Consider the following 19,893-nt stretch of genomic DNA (forward strand, 5'->3'; position numbering starts at 1 on the left):
ATATAAGAACAGCGTTATAGTGAATCAGCGTAAAGCGAACCGCGTTATAACGCGGGCCTGCTGCACTGTTATTAACAACCCTGCCAACCTTTGTATCATCTGCAAACTTTGACACTAAGCCTGATATATACCTCCATCAATATCATTGATAAATATACAAAACAACAGTGGGCCCAACATCGAACCCTGTGGGACTCCACTAATAACATTAGTCCTTGAAGAGCAGCATCCACTGATTACTACTTTTATGTCTTCTCCCACTCAACCACCCTTTTATCCATTGTAGCAACTTGACTGTCTTTTAGTTTCTGTGTCGTACTAGAACAGCTAACTTTCATCGCAAGCAATTACAATATTCAGAAAGTCTAGATCTTCGACTTTTTTCAAAACAACTTCACAAACTTGGTGTCTTCTCATTCTTTGATCTTCAATCAAATTTTCTGAAACAATCTTGGCGCACACACTTTCCTCATGCCTAAAAATTTTCAGTTAAAATTTGTCTAACTGTTTTTTTGTCCATATTAACTTCTAATTCAACCATTCTAATGCTTAAGTGATAAGCACTTCTTTACAACTGTCCTAATCAATTTCAACCAATGTCTTTACCCAGTCCATATTTTCTTCAGTTTTCAAGAATACTGAATGGCATGGTCATTCATCATCATCCATTTACCCCAGGGTCCAGAGCTGGATATCATCATTTTTCTATTTCTTGTTTTTTTTGGCGATTCCCTTCTACTTCTCTCTCTCTCTCTCTCTCTCTCTCTCTCTCTCTCTCTCTCTCTCAGCAAGAAATTTTTTTTTTTTTTTTTGACTGGTACAGCATAAACCTCAGACTTCCTTGCACCATACGGCTAATAATAATAATAATATTTTCTCTCTCTCTTTCTTCTAAAAATCTTTTACACCATTCAAACATTGAAGCTCTTGACATAGTATCTTCCCCATAACCTTGACATAACAACTCTTGACAATAACAACAAAATAAATCAAAAAGAAATCAACAACAAATCAACCTTGACATAACAACAAAAGAAAACTGGTGTTTTCTTTTGTTTTGTTAAAAACCTGAGGTTGATTCATTGTTAGATTCTTTTATCTGTCATTTTTCTGAAACACTGCAAAAAAAAAAAAAAAAAAAAAGGTAATGAAAATATGCAAATGAAAAGCAAATGAGTATCTTGGAATGTGACTTGGCAGACAACTAGGGAGATGTTCAAGGTCAACTGATGTGCTTTTGTTTCACAGGTAGTGCTTAGTGTATGGTTGGCTGAATGCAGAGTCTCATTATTTAATAGCCACACCTTGTATATATTAATTACAGATAAACAATTACAACACCTACAACACTTATTCCATTACTAGAAAATACAATTTGTGATATATTCAATATATCAATTGGGTTTCATTATGGCAAATGTAGAAATACCATTTTTTGAAAACTGATATTTATTATACAAGTGACAGTTTTTTTTTTTTTAATTCCATCAATTAAGTATGGATTACCATCAAGTATGGATTACCAGAAGTTTTTTTTTTATAGCTCATCAATTCAATTGGTGATTTTCTATACAAAATTGGAAAAACCCTAGGGATGTGGTAATACTATCTTTAGTTCCTGAAGTTAAATAACATTTTCACTATTTTCATGATCATTATGATAAAAATTTTAATCCATGTGTACTTCTCATAATTTAGGGCAAAACTTCTCAACTTTTTATACTGCAACTCACTTAAACTGTAAGGTCATCCATCACATTAGAAGTTGTATTTTCAATACAGAAGAATCACAAATATAAATATCATTAACAAAATAAGGACTTATGCATTAATTATACATCATAACTCTAACCCTGCTCAGGTTCCTGAGAAAATAAATGGGTATTTTGCATCTACATTCACACATGAGGAATTCTTTAATGGAAGGGATGTCAAAAATTTATCAACCTCTGAGGGGAGGGTACTCTATGATTTTGTGACAATTGAAGCTAAAAATAAAAATGGTGCCTGGGGTGGATGAAATTTATCCAATTACATTAAGGGAAGCAGCAGATCCTTAGCCATAATTACAAAAGCATTCTTGGAGTAAGAGAAGGTCCCTGTAAACTGGAAATGTGCAAATGTATACCCAATTCATAAAGGGGAATCAAAAAGTGACATGAGTAATTACAGACCTGTCTGTTCTAGGGAAAATAATGGCATCACTGATTAAAGAAGTAATGCAAGACCATCTAGCCCAGAGTGCATACTGCAGCCACAGAATGGATTTGTTAAGGAATGATCTAGTCTAACCAATCTGATTGGATACTATGATGCAGTGACCATGGAACTGGATGCAAAAAATAATTTTGATATCAGATACTTGGATTTCAGGAAGGCATTTGATACTGTTGTACAAACTGAAACAATGTGGCATTGAGGGTAAGTTACAGCTATGGATAAAGGGATGGTTAACAATGGACACTGCTCTTTGTGGACTAATGTTATTAGTGGAGTTCCACAGTGTTCGGTGCAAAGTCCATTGTTGTTTTCAATATATATTAATGATATTGATGAAGGTATATTAGGGTGATTAATGACAGTAATCAGGTTGAAGTACTGTAACAAGATGTAGAAAAATTAGTTTGATGGACTGAGAAATAGCTATTGAAGTTTAACATTCACAAATGCAAGGTACTGCATATGGGTAGCAGTAATCCCAGAGTAATATACCAACCATATGGTACTACACTCAGGTTAGCGGAAAATGAAAAAGACCTGGAGGTAACTATGCAGTCAGAAATGAAATTCTCTGAGTAGTGCAGACAGGCTGCCAGGAAAGCTCATGGGGGTTTTGTCAATGATATACAGAAACTCTGATAGCAGTGATAAGGAGATGATTATCCCTTTGTACAAGGCCATGGTTTGGCCTCACCTTGAGTACTGTATACAGGTACAGAGGCCTCACTTTAGGAAGGATGTAGATCTGCTGAAACAAGTTCAGAGAAGGGCAACCAGATTGGCAAAGGAAACAAAAGGGTGCTCTTAACAAGAAAGGCTTCATTTCTGCAAATTGCAGCATCTGGAGACTAGGCACATGCAGAGAGATCTAATTGAGGTGTTTAAGGCAGTAATTGAGAAAGCTAGATGTTAGCCTTCCTTTGGCTGAGACTACACACAAGGATACACAAATTAAAGTTCAGGAAAGATAGTTGCAGGATAGATGTGCCTAAGTTCACCTTTAGCCAGAAGGTGGTGGTTGATTGTTGGAATACACTGCCATCTGTTGTTGTGGAAGTGGGTGGTTTGAATGAATTCAAAGAAAAAGACAAATTCTTGGAGTAAATGGATGGATAAAGTGTGCAAGGTTTTTTTTTTTTTTTTTTTTTTTTTGGCTGATGCTACATAAGTGTGCTTTCTTGCATCATTTGCTACTACTACTACTACTACTATAAGGAATTACACATTTTCTAACATATTTTGGAAACATATATAGTTTAAAAAAAAGAAGTGTTAAACTGATTTAATATATTTTTTAAATTTTCACAACCTACCAAGATTTTTATGTGCCCCACCAGTGAATTAGTATTAGTAGCAGTAAATAATGCAAGGAACCAAGCTTATATAGCATCAGTCAAAAAAAAAGAAAACTCAGCCCATATCACCTGTCCATCCTGTATAACATTTTGTCTAGTTCTTCCTCGAATTTATTAAAATGACCTACCTCTACAACACTAGACAGAAGTGTTTCAACATGTCTATCCTGCAACCAGCCTATCTTGATTTGAATTAATGCCCTCTTGTGTGAGTCTCAGCAAGAGGAAAGATTGCATCAGCATTAAAGCCTTAAACAACTCAATCAGATCTCTCTGCAGGTGCCTAGTCTCCAGGTGCTGCAATTTGCAGAACTGAATCCTTTCCTGGTAAGAGCACCTTTTTTTTGTTTCCCTTGCAAATCTTGTTGCTTTTCTCTGCACCTATTCCAACAGATTCACATCCTTCCTAAAATGAGGCATTCATACCTCTGTACACTACTCAAGATGTAGCCTAACTGTTGCCTTATACAACAGGATAACCACCTTATCTCTACTGGCAAAATTCCTCTACCTTACTGAACAAAACCCCATGATCTGTCCTGGCAGTCTGTCTGCACTGATCAGAGACCCACATATTTGACTGCACAGTTATCCTCAGGTGGTTTACATTCTCCACTATCCTAGTGTGGTACCACACAGCAGATACATTAATCAGGGTAACTGATACCCATTTGCAGTACCTTGCATTTGTCAAGGTTAAAATTCAGTATAAAAAACATTATGGGAATCCTATTGTCTTGAAACTTGTTACTACGACATGTTGGACAGACAACTTGTGTAATCGAGACCTGCTAATATTCGTAAAATCATACCTAGGCCATATAAACACAGCCTTCGACACATGTTAGCTCCCCCTTTGAAGATGGATTATTCACCATACATGGACTTTCGGTCAACACTTGCTTTTATTCCTTTGTCCTGGTTCATTTATCTCAGGCAGGTCTTTTAATACTATTTCCATCAATTCTAATTATACCTTACCTGGATGCAGTTATTCCTGAAAAATCTCAGGTAAGAGAATTTATGATTTAAAATTTCTAAAATATCTATAATATTTCTTAATATCCTATAAATTTTATTTTTATTTGATTTAAAATCTAACCATTGATTAAAAATTAAATTCAAAATGAGGACTCAGATCCTCTACAAGAGAAAATCATGATAAGTTAGCATTTATCCGATTTTATGAATATTAGTGGGTCTCAATTACAGAAGTTGTCTGTCCAACATGTTGTTAAAATTGTTTCCACTTATCAAACCCATCTCGCTAATTTTCTTAAATCTTGTTGCAGTAGCATACCCTGTTGCATTAGTCATTAACTACCCTGCCCACCTTTGTAACTTATATATCAAGCCCAAAATGCCTTCATCAATATTATTAATAAATATTTCAAACAATCACAGGCCCAGCACTGAACCCTGGAGGACCCCACCACTTAATCTTCTCCCGCTCAGCCATCTCTTTATCCACAGCAGTCACTTGCCATTAATAACACACTGCTCAAATTTCTATAGCAGTCTTGTATGTAGAACAGTATCAAAAGCTTTTCTGAAATCTTGCACCTACAAGCTAAGAAATGTCGGTCTAAGGAATGGCCTCAAGAATGTGTTATATGTTTCATATTGCATGGATATGATTATTCCAGTTTATTCAAATCCTAACATATAACAAACCTTAACTTATGAATGCATTACTAAGTTGATGAAGCTCACTTATTAAAAACATAATTTGTTAAGAATTTTTCCATTACCCTCACAATTATCTATCATAATTTTGATACAACATTAAGTAATTTGCCTACCCGATTCACAGTTTGTCTGTCAAATGAGCACAGCTTTTCATCAAGTTCTCCTAATTTTTCAATCCTGCTAAGAGCTTCCCTTGCACATTCCTGATGCTGTCTTTTATAAAAATGTTCTTCCACTGGCGAAAAAGTTAGCCAGTGTACCATGTCTTTCTGAGTAGGTATTCCAATCTATGAAAACAAAGAAGTGAATTACAATATACAGTTTTATACTACGGCTATATGAATAAGTAAAATTAAAATTATTTTCAAAACAAAATCCTTTTGTCTCTAGACCATTTCTCATAAATACAAGGATAATTCAAATTAAAACCAGAATTATTCTTCATTTTACTTTAAGTTACTTCACTTTTCAAAGATTCTATACAGTTCAGGCAGTTATCTAATTTTGCACACAAAATTTTTCAAACTTTTGATTGTCATTTACACTTTGTTTGATAGCTTCCTTTGTTTCATTATCCATATGGAATTGATCTTTTGGAAGAATAGAAACAGGTGCATGTATACCTGCGTGTACACCAATGCTAGGAGTTTGGTAAATAAATTTGATGAATTTGAGGTATTGCTCAAAACATCAAAGGCAGATATTGTTGGGATATCAGAGACGTGGTGTCACGCAGATGTAGGTAATGCGGAACTGGAATTTGGGGAATACAATGTATATAGAAAGGATAGACAGGACAGGAGGGGAGGAGGGGTTATGCTATTAATTAAGAAACACATAAAGTCAAAGGAAGTGAAGCCAGTTGACATCGATGGACAGGGCAGTGTCGAGTCAGTTTGGTGTGACATAAGCATAGGGAAATCAAAATTGAGAGTAGGAGTGTGCTATAGGCCTAATGACTCTGATGAGTATAATAATATATTGTACAGGGAAATAGAGTGGGCCAGTAAATCAGAGAGTCTTATAATGGGGGATTTTAATTTCCCAGATATTGACTGGAATTTGTGGGTTGGTCACTCGCACACTAGCAAGGCTTTTGTGGATTTATTGGATGATTGTTTTCTAAATCAGCATGTTCGTGAGGCAACAAGAGGGAGCAATACTCTTGATCTGATTATCAGTAGTGATTCTTCATGCATTAAGAACCTGCAGATAAATGAACCACTAGGTGGCAGTGATCACAGTGTGTTGAAGTGGGATTTACTCAAGGAGGTAACTACCATCAGAGGTAAAGGGAAGGGTTTTTGTTTTCGTAAAGGCGACTATGATGGTCTGAGACAGTATTTAAATTCTATACAGTGGGACCAACTGATGATGTTACCAACAGCAAACTCAAAATGGGAAGCATTCAAGGAACTAATCTTGGTGGCTACCAGGCTTTACATACCAACTAAGAAATATTGTTCAAGGTTTAGGCCTAAATGGTTGTCAGATGGACTAATGAGACATGTGGCAGAGAAGAAAAATGCATGGGATACATACAAATTAATGGGTGACATGGAAGCCTATGATAGATATAAGTTGGTCTGTAACCAAGTCACAAAGGAGATTAGGCAGGCAAAGGCAGACAACGAAAAATCCTTGGCAAAGGATGCAAAGAAAAACAGAAAGGAGTTCTTTACATACTTGAACTCGAGAAGGAAAGGGATGAATCAGATTGGTCCACTGGATATTGATGGTTCAACAGTTGAGGATCCTGCTCAGGTGGCTAACAATCTAAACGAGTATTTTGCATCTACATTCACGCATGAGGAGTTATTCAGGAAGGAGAATGATGTAGGTAAAGTAAACATTGGCAGTGAGCTGGATGATTTTGTAATAACTGAGAGGGAAGTGGAGGAGAGATTGTTGAGGATAAACATAAAAAAGGCACCTGGGGTGGATGGGATCTATCCAGTTATATTAAAGGAGGCAGCAAAGGAAGTATGCAAACCCCTAGCCATAATTATGAGAGCTTCTTTGGACTCAGGGGAGGTACCCATAGACTGGAGATGTGCAAATGTAACCCCAATTCACAAAGGAGGATCAAAGGCTGACACAAGTAATTATAGACCTGTTAGTTTAACTTCTGCTCCAGGTAAATTAATGGAGGCACTGGTTAAAGAAGCACTGCAGGATCATCTAGACAAGAATTCAGTTATAGCTCAGACGCAGCATGGTTTTGTTAAGGGCAGGTCTTGCCTGACCAATTTGATTGGATACTATGATGTAGTCACAAAAGAACTGGATGCAGGGAATAACTTTGATATTATATATTTGGATCTTAGAAAGGCTTTTGATACTGTTGCACATGGAAGACTGCGGCACAAATTGGAGCAGTGTGGCATTGGAGGCAAATTGCTGCTATGGATAAGGGGATGGTTGAGTGGCAGAAGACAGAGAGTGGTAATCAATGGACACTGCTCAACGTGGACTAATGTTATTAGTGGAGTTCCTCAAGGTTCAGTGTTGGGTCCATTGTTGTTTTCGGTGTTTATGAATGATATTGATGATGGGATATCAAGTTTAATGTCTAAGTTTGCAGATGATACAAAGGTTGGCAGGGTCGTTAAGGACACTACTGAAGCTATGCTGCTGCAACAGGATCTGGAAAGGTTGAACAGATGGGCTGAGAGGTGGCAAATGAAGTTTAACATTGACAAATGTAAAGTACTACATATGGGTAACAGTAACCCCAAAGCAATGTATCAACTCTGCGGTACTACACTGACAGTGGTGGAGAATGAAAAGGACCTGGGGGTAATTGTGCAGGCAGATATAAAGTTCCAGTGCAGACGAGCTGCAAGAGTAGCTCATGGTGTCTTGTCAATGATATACAGGAATTTTTCTAGCAGGGATAAGGAGGTGATTATTCCCTTGTATAAGGCAATGGTTAGGCCACATCTTGAGTACTGTATACAGGTCTGGAGGCCTCATTTCAAGAAGGATGTAGAGCTGCTGGAACGGGTACAGAGAAGGGCAACAAGATTAGTAAATGGAACAAAGGGTTGCTCTTACGAAGAAAGGCTTAAGTTTTGCAAATTACAGAGTCTGGAGACTAGGCACCGGCGAGGTGATCTGATAGAGGTGTATAAGGCTTTGAATGGTTTGAGCATGCTCAATGCCAATGGGATTCTTCATCTTTCTCAGAATAATCACCTCAGAGGGCATAAATTCAAATTGAGGAAGGACGGATGTCGGATAGATGTGCGGAAATTTGCCTTTGGCCAGCGGGTGGTTGGTTGGTGGAACCGACTTCCATCACTTGTTGTTGAAGTTGATAGCCTAAACAAATTTAAAGCTCAACTGGACAGGTATTTCGAACGAATGGCGGGGTGAAATGGGAGTGGTCTGTGTTTTTTTATTTTTATTTATTTATTTTTTTTTGGCTGATGCTGAATAAGCTTGCTTTCTTGCATCATATGCCTCTACTAATGCTAATGCTAATGCTAATGCTAAGACTGCCAGGGATCCTCCCAACTCCCAAATCTTCCAAAAACATGAAAACTACACAGAGGATGCCGAGTCACTTTACAAAAAATTTTATTGATGGTTGCCAAACTACGATGAGCCATCTGTGGTCGTACATTGAAATGTAACAAAATGACACCATCAATCATGGTTTTGATTTTGAAGGCACATCACAGTTCACCTCTGAGAATTTGAGCATAATTTTGTGAGTTCACTATTTCATTTCTAAGAGAAATGGTAACAATAAAATGAAATGGTATGGCAACAATCATTATGAGTCAAAATAATAGCAAGATAGCATTAGCATAGGCATATGATGCAAGAAAGCAAGCTTATATAGCATCAACCAAAAAAATTTCCCATTTCACCTATTCAATCACTACAAAAGTTTATCCAGCTCCTCCTTGAATTTATTTAAGCTATAAACTTCCAAAAACAGATGGAAGTTGGATCCAGCAATCAATCAACCACCTGCTGGCTAAAGGCAAATTTCTGCACATCTATTAAACAACTGTCTTTCCTAAATTTCAACTTAGGGCTCTCCCCCAAGTGTGCAATCTGAGCAAGAGGAAGAATCCCATCAACAGTGAGCTTACTCACACCATTCAAGGCCTTATACAGATCAATCAGATCACCAAGCAGGTGCCTAGTCTCCAGACACTACAATTTGCAGAACTTAAGCCTTTCTTGGTAAGAGAAACCCTTTGTTACCCTCACCAATCTCATTGCCCTTCTCTATACTCATTGCAGTAGCAACACATCCTTCCAAAAATTAGGCCTCCAGACCTGTACGCAGTACTGAAGGTGTGGCCTGACCACTGCCTTACACAAAGGGATCATCACTTCCTTATCCATGCCAACAAAAATTACTGCATATCATTGACAAGACTCCATGAGTTGCTCTGGCAGGCCACCTGTCTGCACTGCTCATAAAACTTAATATATGACTGCACAATTAGCGAGTTTTTTTTCATTCTCCACTACCCTGAGTGTAGTAACATACAGTGGGTATGTTACTCTAGGGTTACTGCTACCCATATGCAATACTTTGCATTGGTCGATGTTAAACTTCAAGAGCCAACTCCCAGCCCATCTACCCAACCTTTCTAGATCCTATTGCAGTAGCATACTGTCATAACAACCTTGTCATCATTCGTATCATCTGTAAACATGGACATTAAGCCTGATATACCTTCATCAATATCACTGATAAATATACAAAACAATAATACATACACATATGGGAAACATATGGTACTACATATGGGAAACAGCAACCCCAGAGCAACGTATCAACTCTGTGGTACTACACTGACAGTGGTAGATAATGAAAGGGACCTGGGGGTGATTGTGCAGGCAGATATGAAGTTTTCTGAGCAGTGCAGACGGGCTGCAAGAGTAGCTCATGGTGTATTGTCGATGATATATAGGAATTTTTCTAGCAGGGATAAGGAGGTGATTATTCCCTTGTATAAGGCAATGGTCAGGCCACACCTAGAGTACTGTATACTGGTCTGGAGGCCTCATTTCAAGAAGGATGTAGAGATGCTGGAACGAGTACAGAGAAGGGCAACAACATTAGTGAATGGAACAAAGGGGTGCTCTTATGAAGAAAGGCTTAAGTTTTGCAAATAACAGTGTCTGGAGACTAGGCACCGGCGAGGTGATCTGATAGAGGTGTATAAAGCCTTGAATGGTTTGAGCATGCTCAATGCTGATGGGATTCTTCCTCTTGCTCAGAATAATCACCTGAGAGGGCATAAATTCAAATTTAGAAAAGACAGATGTAGGATAGACGTGAGGAAATTTGCCTTTAGCCAGCGGGTGGTTGGTTGGTGGAATAGACTTCCATCCCTTGTCGTGGAAGTTGATAGCCTAAATACGTTTAAGGCTCAGCTGGACAGGTATTTTGCATGAACAGAGGGGTGAAGTGGAAGTGTTTTTTTTTTTTTTTTTTTTTTTGGCTGATGCTGCATAAGCTTGCTTTCTTGCATCAAATGCCTCTACTAATGCTAATGCTAATAATGGATTGTTTGTTTGTTATTTGGTTTTTAGGAGCATTAGCAACTAAGGCCATATTGCTCCGGAGATATGAGGTGGTCATTCCCTGACCTTTCCGCATCCTCCATATTTGGTGGTCACGGGCTCAAACCCCAGTCTAATCAAGAAGCATGTGCTACACACTGCTGCTCCTACCCACCTAGCTATGGAGGTGCCAAACAACAATGGGTCCAACACCAAACCCTGGGGAAATCCACTTATTAGCATTAGTAGAGGCATTTGATGCAAGAAAGCAAGCTTATGCAGCATCAGCCAAAAATAAAAAAATAAAATAAAATAAATAAATAAAAAATAACCACTTCCACTTCACCCCTCTGTTCGTTCAAAATACCTGTCCAGCTGAGCCTTAAACTTATTTAGGCTATCAACTTCCACGACAAGGGATGGAAGTCTGTTCCACCTACCAACCATCCGCTGGCTAAAGGCAAATTTCCGCACATCTATCCTACATCTGTCTTTCCTCAATTCGAATTTATGCCCTCTCAGGTGATTATTCTGAGCAAGAGGAAGAATCCCATCAGCATTGAGCATGCTCAAACCATTCAAGGCTTTGTACACCTCTATCAGATCACCTTGCTGGTGCCTACTCTCCAGACACTGTAATTCGCAAAACTTAAGCCTTTCTTCGTAAGAGCACCCCTTTGTTCCATTCACTAATCTTGTTGCCCTTCTCTGTACTCATTCCAGCAGCTCTACATCCTTCTTGAAATGAGGCCTCCAGGCCTGTATACAGTACTCTAGGTGTGGCCTGACCATTGCCTTATACAAGGGAATAATCACCTCCTTATCCCTGCTAGAAAAATTCCTATATATCATTGACAATACACCATGAGCTACTCTTGCAGCCCATCTGCACTGCACAGAGAACTTCATATCTGCCTGCACAACCACCCCCAGGCCCCTTTCATTCTCTACCACTGTCAGTGTAGTACCACAGAGTTGATACGTTGCTCTGGGGTTGCTGTTTCCCATATGTAGTACTTTACATTTGTCAGTGTTGAACTTCATTTGCCACCTCTCAGCCCATCTGCTCAACCTTTCCAGATCCTGTTGCAGCAGCATAGTGTCAGTAGTGTCCTTGACAACCCTGCCAACCTTTGTATCGTCTGCAAACTTGGACATTAAGCTTGATATACCATCATCAATATCATTTATAAATACAGAAAACAATAAAGGACCCAATACTGAACCCTGAGGGACTCCACTAATAACATTAGTCCACGATGAGCAGTGTCCATTGATTACCACTCTGTCTTCTCCCCCTCAACCACCTCTTTATCCATAGCAGCAATTTGCCTCCAATGCCACACTGCTCCAATTTGTGCAGCAGTCTTCCATGTGCAACAGTATCAAAAGCCTTTCTAAGATCCAAGTATATAATATCAAAGTTATTCCCTGCATCCAGTTCTTTTGTGACTGCATCATAGCATCCAATCAAATTGGTCAGGCAAGACTTCCCCTTAACAAAACCATGCTGTGTCCGAGCTATAACTGAAGTCTTGTCTAAATGATCCTGCAGTGCTTCTTTAACCAGTGCCTCCATTAATTTTCCGGGAACAGAAGTTAAACTCACAGGTCTATAATTACTTGTGTCAGCCTTTGATCCTCCCTTGTGAATTGGGGTCACATTTGCACATCTCCAGTCCATGGGTACCTCCCCTGAGTCCAAGGAAGCTCTCATAATTATGGCTAAGGGTTTGCTTACTTCCTTTGCTGCCTCCTTTAATATAACTGGATAGATCCCATCCACCCCAGGTGCCTTTCTTGTGTTTATCTTCAACAATTTCTCCTCCACTTTACTCTTAGTTATTACAAGATTCTCTAGCTTACTGCTAGAGTTGAATACACCTCTGGCATTCCCCTCGCTGAATAACTCCTCATGTGTGAATGTCGATGCAAAATATTCATTTAGTTTGTTAGCTACCTGAGCAGGGTCATCAACAGTTGACCCATCGATATCAAGTGGACCAATCTGATTCATCCCCTTCCTTCTAGAGTTTACATAAGTAAAGAACTCTTTGCTGTTTTTTTTTGCATCCCTTGCCAAGGATCTCTCGTAATCTGCCTTCACCTGCCTAACCTCCTTTGTAACTTGGTTACAGATCAACTTGTATCTATCATAGGCTTCTGTGTCACGTGTTAATTTGTATGTATCCCATGCATTTTTCTTCTCTGCCATATGCCTCATTAGTTCATCTGACATCCATTTAGGCCTAAATCTTGAACAATATTTCTTAGTTGGTATGTAATGCCTAGTAGCTTCCAAGATAAGTTCTTTGAATGCTTCCGATTTTGAATTTGCTGTTGGTAACATCATCAGTTGATCCCACTGTATAGAATTTAAATACTGTCTCAGTCCATCGTAGTCGCCTTTACGAAAGCAATAACCCTTCCCTTTACCCCTAATGGTAGTTACCTCTTTGAGTAAATCCCACTTCAGAACACTGAGATCACTGCCACCTAGTGGTTCATTTATCTGCAGATTCTTAATGCATGAAGAATCACTATGATAATCAAATCAAGAGTATTACTCCCTCTAGTTGCCTCCCGAATATGTTGATGTAGAAAACAATCATCCAATAAATCCACAAAAGCCTTGCTAGTGTGTGAGTGACCAGCCCCCAAATTCCAGTCAATATCTGGGAAATTAAAATCCCCCATTATAAGGCTCTCTGATTTACTGGCCCACTCTATTTCTCTGTACAGTTTCTTATTATACTCATCAGAATCATTAGGCCTATAGCACACTCCTACTCTCAATTTTGATCTCCCAATGCTTATGTCACACAAAACTGACTCGACACTGCACTGTTCAGCGATGTCGACTGGCTTCACTTCCTTGGATTTTATGTGTTTCTTAACTAATAGCATAACCTCTCCTCCCTTCCTATAACATTATATACTTCCTATAACATTATATATTACTAATGTTATAACTTCTTATAACATTAGTCCACGAAGAGCAGTGTCCATTGATTACCACTCTTTGTCTTCTCCCGCTCAACCATTCCTTTATCCATAACAACAACTTACCCTTAATGCCATACTGCTCCAGCTTGTATAGTAGTCTTTCATGTGGAACAATATCAAAAGCTTTCCTGAAATCCAAGTATGTGATATCAAAATTATGTTTTGCATCCAGTTCCTTTGCGACCACATTGCAGTATCCAATCAATTTAAGGGGAAGTCTAGTCAGACTAGACTTCCACTTAATAAATACATGCTGTGCTGGAATTATAACTGCAGCCTTGTCTAGATAATTCTGCAATGCTTCTTTAACCAGTGATTCCTTTATTTTTACCGGAACAGAAGTTAAACTAACAGGTCTGTAATTACTCTTGTCATCCTTTGATCCCCCATTTGTGAATTGGGGATATATTTGCACATCTCCAGTCCATGGGAACCTCCCCCGAGTCCAAGAATGCTCTCATAATTATGGCTAAAGTTTTGTTTACTTCCTTTTCTGGATAAATAAATATAACTGGATAAATCCCATCCACCCCATGTGCCTTTTGTATGTTTAAACTTCAACAATTTCTGCACTTTTCTCACAGCTATTACAAATCATTTAGCTCCGGGTTAGAGTTTGATAAGCTTCTAGCCTGCTCTTCCCTACCCTACTGAATTCCTCATGCATGAATGTAGATGCAAAATACTCATTATTAATCAGCTACCTGCAGGATCGTCGACAGTCAAACCATTGATATCAAGTAGAACAATCTGATTCATCACCTTCCTTCTAGAGTTTACATAAGTAAAGAAGTCTTTGTTGTTTTTCTTTGCATCGTTTGCCAAAGATTACTTGTAATCTGCCTTCGCTTGCCTAATCTCCTTTGTGACTTGATTTAAGACTAGCTTATATTGACCCTAAGCGTCTGTGTCACCTGATAATTTATATGCATCCCATTCATTTTTCTTCTCTGCCACAAGTCTCATTAGTTTATCTAACATACATTTAGGAGTAAATCTTGAACAGTATTTCTTAGTAGGCATGAAAAGCCTAGTAGCTTCTAAGGTTAATTCTTTGAATGATTACCACAGAAGTTGCTGTTGGTAGCATCATCAGCTGGTCCCACTGTAGAGAATTTATAAAACTGTCTGAGACCACTGTAGTCACCTCTATGAAAGCAAAAACCCTTCCCTTTAATCATGATGGTAGTTACATCTTTAAGTAAATCTCACATCAGTACACCTTGATCACTACCACCTAGTGATTCCTTTATCTGCAGATTCTTAATGTACGAATAATCACGGCTGATAACAGATCAAGAGTATTACTCCCTATGGTTGCCTCTTGAACAGGCTGCTGTAGAAAATAAACAATAAGTCCACAAAATCTTGCTAGTGTGTGAGTGACCATCCCACAAGTTCCAGTCAATATCTGAGAAGTTAAAATCCTCCATTATAAGACATTCTGATTTTCTGGTCCACTCCATTTCTCTGTACAGTTGTTTTTTTGTATTCATCAGAGTCATTAGGCCTATAACACACTCTTACCCTCATTTTTACTTTCCCCAGTTCTTATGTCACACCAAACTGACCCACATTGCACTGTCCCCAACCATGTCAACTTGGATGCACTGCCTTAGATTAAAAGTGTTACAAATCTCTCCCATCCAATTATCATCCCACTGTCATTAATTCTACCTTTTCTAAAGTAATGTAAAAATCAATTAACAGCCAACTCTTAAAACTATCTAGAAAACTTCCATCTGATCAATGATCACCAGTATGGATTCTGTTGGTGTTGATCCACTGGCTTATGTTACTCATCTACGGAAAAATATTCTGGCTTATGTTAACCATCTATGGACAAATTCAATTTAAAAGTTTTGTGAAACTCAAGCAGTTGCTCTTGACATTTCAAAGACTTTTGAATGTGTTTGGCATAAAGGTCTAAATAAGCTTCCATTTTATGGTTTGCCAACTGTTTTTTGTAATTGGATATCCAGTTTTCTCTCTGACCGCTCACTGCAGGTGATGGTAGATGGCTCTCTGTCTTCTAACTTCTCCACCAGGGTTCAGTTCTTTCTCCCACTCTTTTCCTATTTTATATTAATGACCTTCTTTTTTCATTGACTGGAAATCCTATCCATAGTTTTGCTGATGATATCACATTGCATTCCACCTTCCAGTTTGAAAAACCTTGCCCTGCACAAATAGCTTCAACTCTTCTAGAATATCTACTATCAATTATTTAAATGATGATTTCCAGGTAATTCTCCAGTGGGGCAAATATAACTTAGTTGATTTCAATTCTTCTAATACTCAGTCCTGTCTTATATCTCACAAAAAGGATTCTTTTGCTCCTGTGCTAATTTTCGATGACACTCCAATTTCTAGGCAAGATCATATATCCCTACTGGAAGTTACTCTGACTTCTAATCTCTCTTGGCATAAGCAAGTTACAAATATTGCTTCCTCTTCTTCTAAAAAACTGGGTTTTCTTTTTTGCTCTCGGCATTACTTATCATCCAAACAGCTGTTCACTCTGTACAAGCTGCAAATCCTTCCTACCATGGAATATTGTTCCCGCATCTAGGGTGGTGCCCCCAAAACCTCTCTCAGGCTTCTAGATTCCATCCAAAAGAGGGCAGTTAGGTTAATTAATGACTCATCTCTAACAGTCTACTCTATGCCCCACAACAGATGTTCTGTTTCTGCTGCATTCCTTTTCTATATATACTTCAATGGGCACTGTTCTTTTGAATTGGTTTCTATAATTCCCACTCTCTCTCTCTCTTCCAAAGCAGTCCGAACACATGCCTCAACCAGTCAACATGCTTTTACTATCTAACTTCAAGCTAACAGAACCAACTTTTCTTCTTCCTCATTTATTCATTCAGCTTCTGTTCTCTGGAACAACCTTCCTTCATATGTATTTCCAGAAAATCAATCTGGAGAAGTTCAAGTCTAATGTCAACAAATAACTTCTTTCATCTTCTCAAACTTCAATCCCCGCACAGTACTAGATACTATAGGTTCTAATACTGCTCGTGTTTGGGGTTTTCATAAAAAAAAAAAAAAAAAAAAAAGAATTTCACATTTCCAAACAAGTACAATTACCATTTGTGTAGCTGGCCCTACAGTTTCTTTTTCTTTATTTTCTATTAATTGCCAAGGAAACTAAAGCTCTGTATGTTGCTTGCATTTTGTGGTCAGTTTGCTTGATGAAAAATGAGAATTTCTAAGATATAATACCATTCAACCCTTGTCTGAGACAGACTAACTTTGCCATGTTCTTAAAAAGCTTCTAAATTTCCTTGCACCACTGATGGGTTTCAAACCCAGACCTTTTCCACCCAGTGTGAGGAAAATGGTGATTAATCACTCTGCCTTCCCCCTCACAGGTAGCAGGGTGATTATGTCTACTCTGCTATCCATAGGGGTGGGGGAGTGCTACAGTACATAGTCAGCTACTCTTAACAGTATTCCAAAACAACTATTTGTAGAATATGACGGGAAATTTATATGTGTACCTTGACCAGATCTCAGTCCAGTTGAGCACTTGTTAAATGTGATAGAATGACATTCTGGACATATTGTTTCTACCTATGTCTCTGCAATTGCAAGACATTATTTCTCCTGACATCTTTAAGAAACTCACTGAACAAGTGCAAAACCTATCAGAGCAGAAAACAGAGGGAAAAGTTGCCCAACATGTTATCAGAACATGGCCTTAATAAAATGGCCTGGCTGGCATATGTATCTGAAAACACAAGTGCAATTAAAAAAGTAAGGTCCCAATGTTGTAATTTGAAAGTTTAATATAGTATAAAAATGCAACTTTTGCTGCACAGTGATGTACATATTAAAAATAGTAAATCATACAGACATGTACATAAAATAAGTCATTTCTTATGCTAAATCTGTTCATAATAGTAAATCATACAGACATGTACATAAAATAAGTCATTTCTTATGCTAAGTCTGTTCATCGGTGGTGTCAATTGTTTAAGAAGGGTCTGGAGGCCTATTTTAGGAAAGATGTAGATTTACAGGTGCAGAGAAGGACAAAGACTGGTGAAGGGAACACAATGGTTCTCTTACCAAATAAAAAAAAAAAAAGGCTTCAGTTATGAAAATTGCAGCATCTGGAAACTAGGCACCTGCAAGAAGATCTGATTGAGGGTTTACAGCCTTGATTGGATTGAATAAATAAGCTGAACGTTGATGGCATTCCTCCTCTTGCTGAGACTACACACATATAAAGAGCATAGCTTCAAATTAAGGAGGATGGTTGCAGGATAGATGTGCAGATGTTTTTCTTCAACTAGCAGGTAGTTGGTTGTTGCAACAAACTTCCATCTGTTGTGGAAGTGGGTTGCTTGATTAACTTGATGGAAGAAACAGGACAAATTCTTGGAGGGGGATGGACGGTTGAGGTGGGGATTTTTTTTTTTTTTTTTGGCTGATGCTCTATAAGCTTGGTTTCTTGCATCATTTTCCACTATTAATACTAATAAAAATTAATACTAATTTTTCCATAAAGTAAGCTCAGAGTAAAAGAGAAAACCCAGTTTTTTAGATGCAGAGGAAACAATATTTGTGATATTCTTATGCTAAAGGAGATTGGAAGTTGGGGTAATTCCAAGTAGAGAAATATGATCTCGTCTAGAAATCTGAGTGTCACCGACGATAAGCATAGAAGAAGTACACTCTTTTTGAGATATAACAGAGGACTGAAATTAACTAATTCATCATTGCCCCATTGGAAAATTACCTAAAAAGTAGCAGTAGGCCAAAGATATTCAAGTGGTTGAAGCTGTTTGTGCAGGGCAAGGTTTCTCAAACTGGAAGGTGAAAAGCAATATACTATCATGAGCAAAACTATGAACAGGATTTCCCTGTCAGTGGAAGAAGGTCATCAATATACAAGAAGAAGAGAGTAGAGAAAGAATGAACCTTGGGGAATACAAGCATTAATGGAGAAGTTAGAAGACAGAGCCATCTACTATCACCTGCAAGCAAGCAGTCAGAGAGGAAAACTGGATACTCAAAGCAAAAAATAGTTGGCAATCCATAAGATGGAAACTTATTTAGAAGACCTTTATGCCAAATACGATCAAAAGTTTTAGAAATGTCAAGAGAAAATGCTTGAGTTTTTCCAATGAATTTGTCCACAGATGAGTAACATAATCTAAAATAGAGCCAAGGTTTCACAACAACAAAAAAAAAAAAAAAAAAAAATGCACCATTTAAAGGTCTTATTCGCTGAAACTAGAACTTTGAAAAGACTTCAATAAGCCCCTTTGCCTCAATGACAATATTAGGCCTAATGTAGCCGATGGTCAGGAGAGAGCGCAGTAGCACACACTGAGTGGACCATGGTTTGAGTCTGTAACTGCTAAATATGATTGTAAACTCCTCTGATCTGGTGGTCTTGCTAGAGTATAAACAAGAACATAAAATACATGAAAATGCTCAACACTTTCCAAATTAATAGCAAGTAATAAAACAATTTGTTTTTTACAGAGGCTATAAGATAAATCATATAAATTATATTGTGGTCAATTAAATTAAACAGTACTTTTGCAGAATAAAAGATATTATTGTACTTAATACAGATATACTTTATTTCATTTCGTATGTTACGTTTAAGTTTGTATGTATTACATTTATTTTATTTCTTAATTATTTTATTGCCTTTTATGGTCTTAGGCATAATATGATTATTACACAATAGAATGTATTACTAACATATATTATTAAACTGTTATGAACAGAACAAAATTAAATTTATTATTATAGTGTACTTGTTCCAAAACATCCTTCTTTGCAGTTCGCCAAAATATCTGTTTCATTTCCTGGATCAGTGGATAAGTTAGACTGTTACAGAAAGGCTTGTACAGCAATTCCTTCCACCAGGATTTCACCCAGAATGGTTCCACACCAAGGAATAAAAATAATCCATAAAGATCTAAAATAAAAATTGAAAAATGCATTTTAGCAGAAAATAACTGAGTCAAGTAAACACTGAATTACTCATTGGTATTTCATGCTAAGTAATCATTCACTTTAAAGAGCTATACAGACAAAGGGAATAGATGAGTAAATC

At 37.8% G+C, this 19,893-nt stretch overlaps 1 protein-coding gene across 1 annotated transcript in view; it reads right to left on the reverse strand.

The window, feature by feature from the left end:
• LOC150081954 (E3 ubiquitin-protein ligase SHPRH) overlaps nucleotides 1-19,893 on the reverse strand; it is a 504,999-nt gene that overhangs the window by 329,301 nt on the left and 155,805 nt on the right. The window contains exons 8-9 of the mRNA XM_090380382.1: nucleotides 19,592-19,755; nucleotides 5,378-5,551 (exon numbers count right to left, since the gene is read on the reverse strand). Of these exons, the coding sequence (XP_090236508.1) occupies nucleotides 5,378-5,551; nucleotides 19,592-19,755 (338 nt within the window). The remainder of the gene's footprint in view (nucleotides 1-5,377; nucleotides 5,552-19,591; nucleotides 19,756-19,893) is intronic.

The sequence above is a fragment of the Mastigoproctus giganteus genome, chromosome 8, assembly GCF_048544385.1.
Source record: "Mastigoproctus giganteus isolate SK-2022 chromosome 8, ASM4854438v1, whole genome shotgun sequence".
NCBI classification, from domain to species: domain Eukaryota; kingdom Metazoa; phylum Arthropoda; class Arachnida; order Uropygi; family Thelyphonidae; genus Mastigoproctus; species Mastigoproctus giganteus.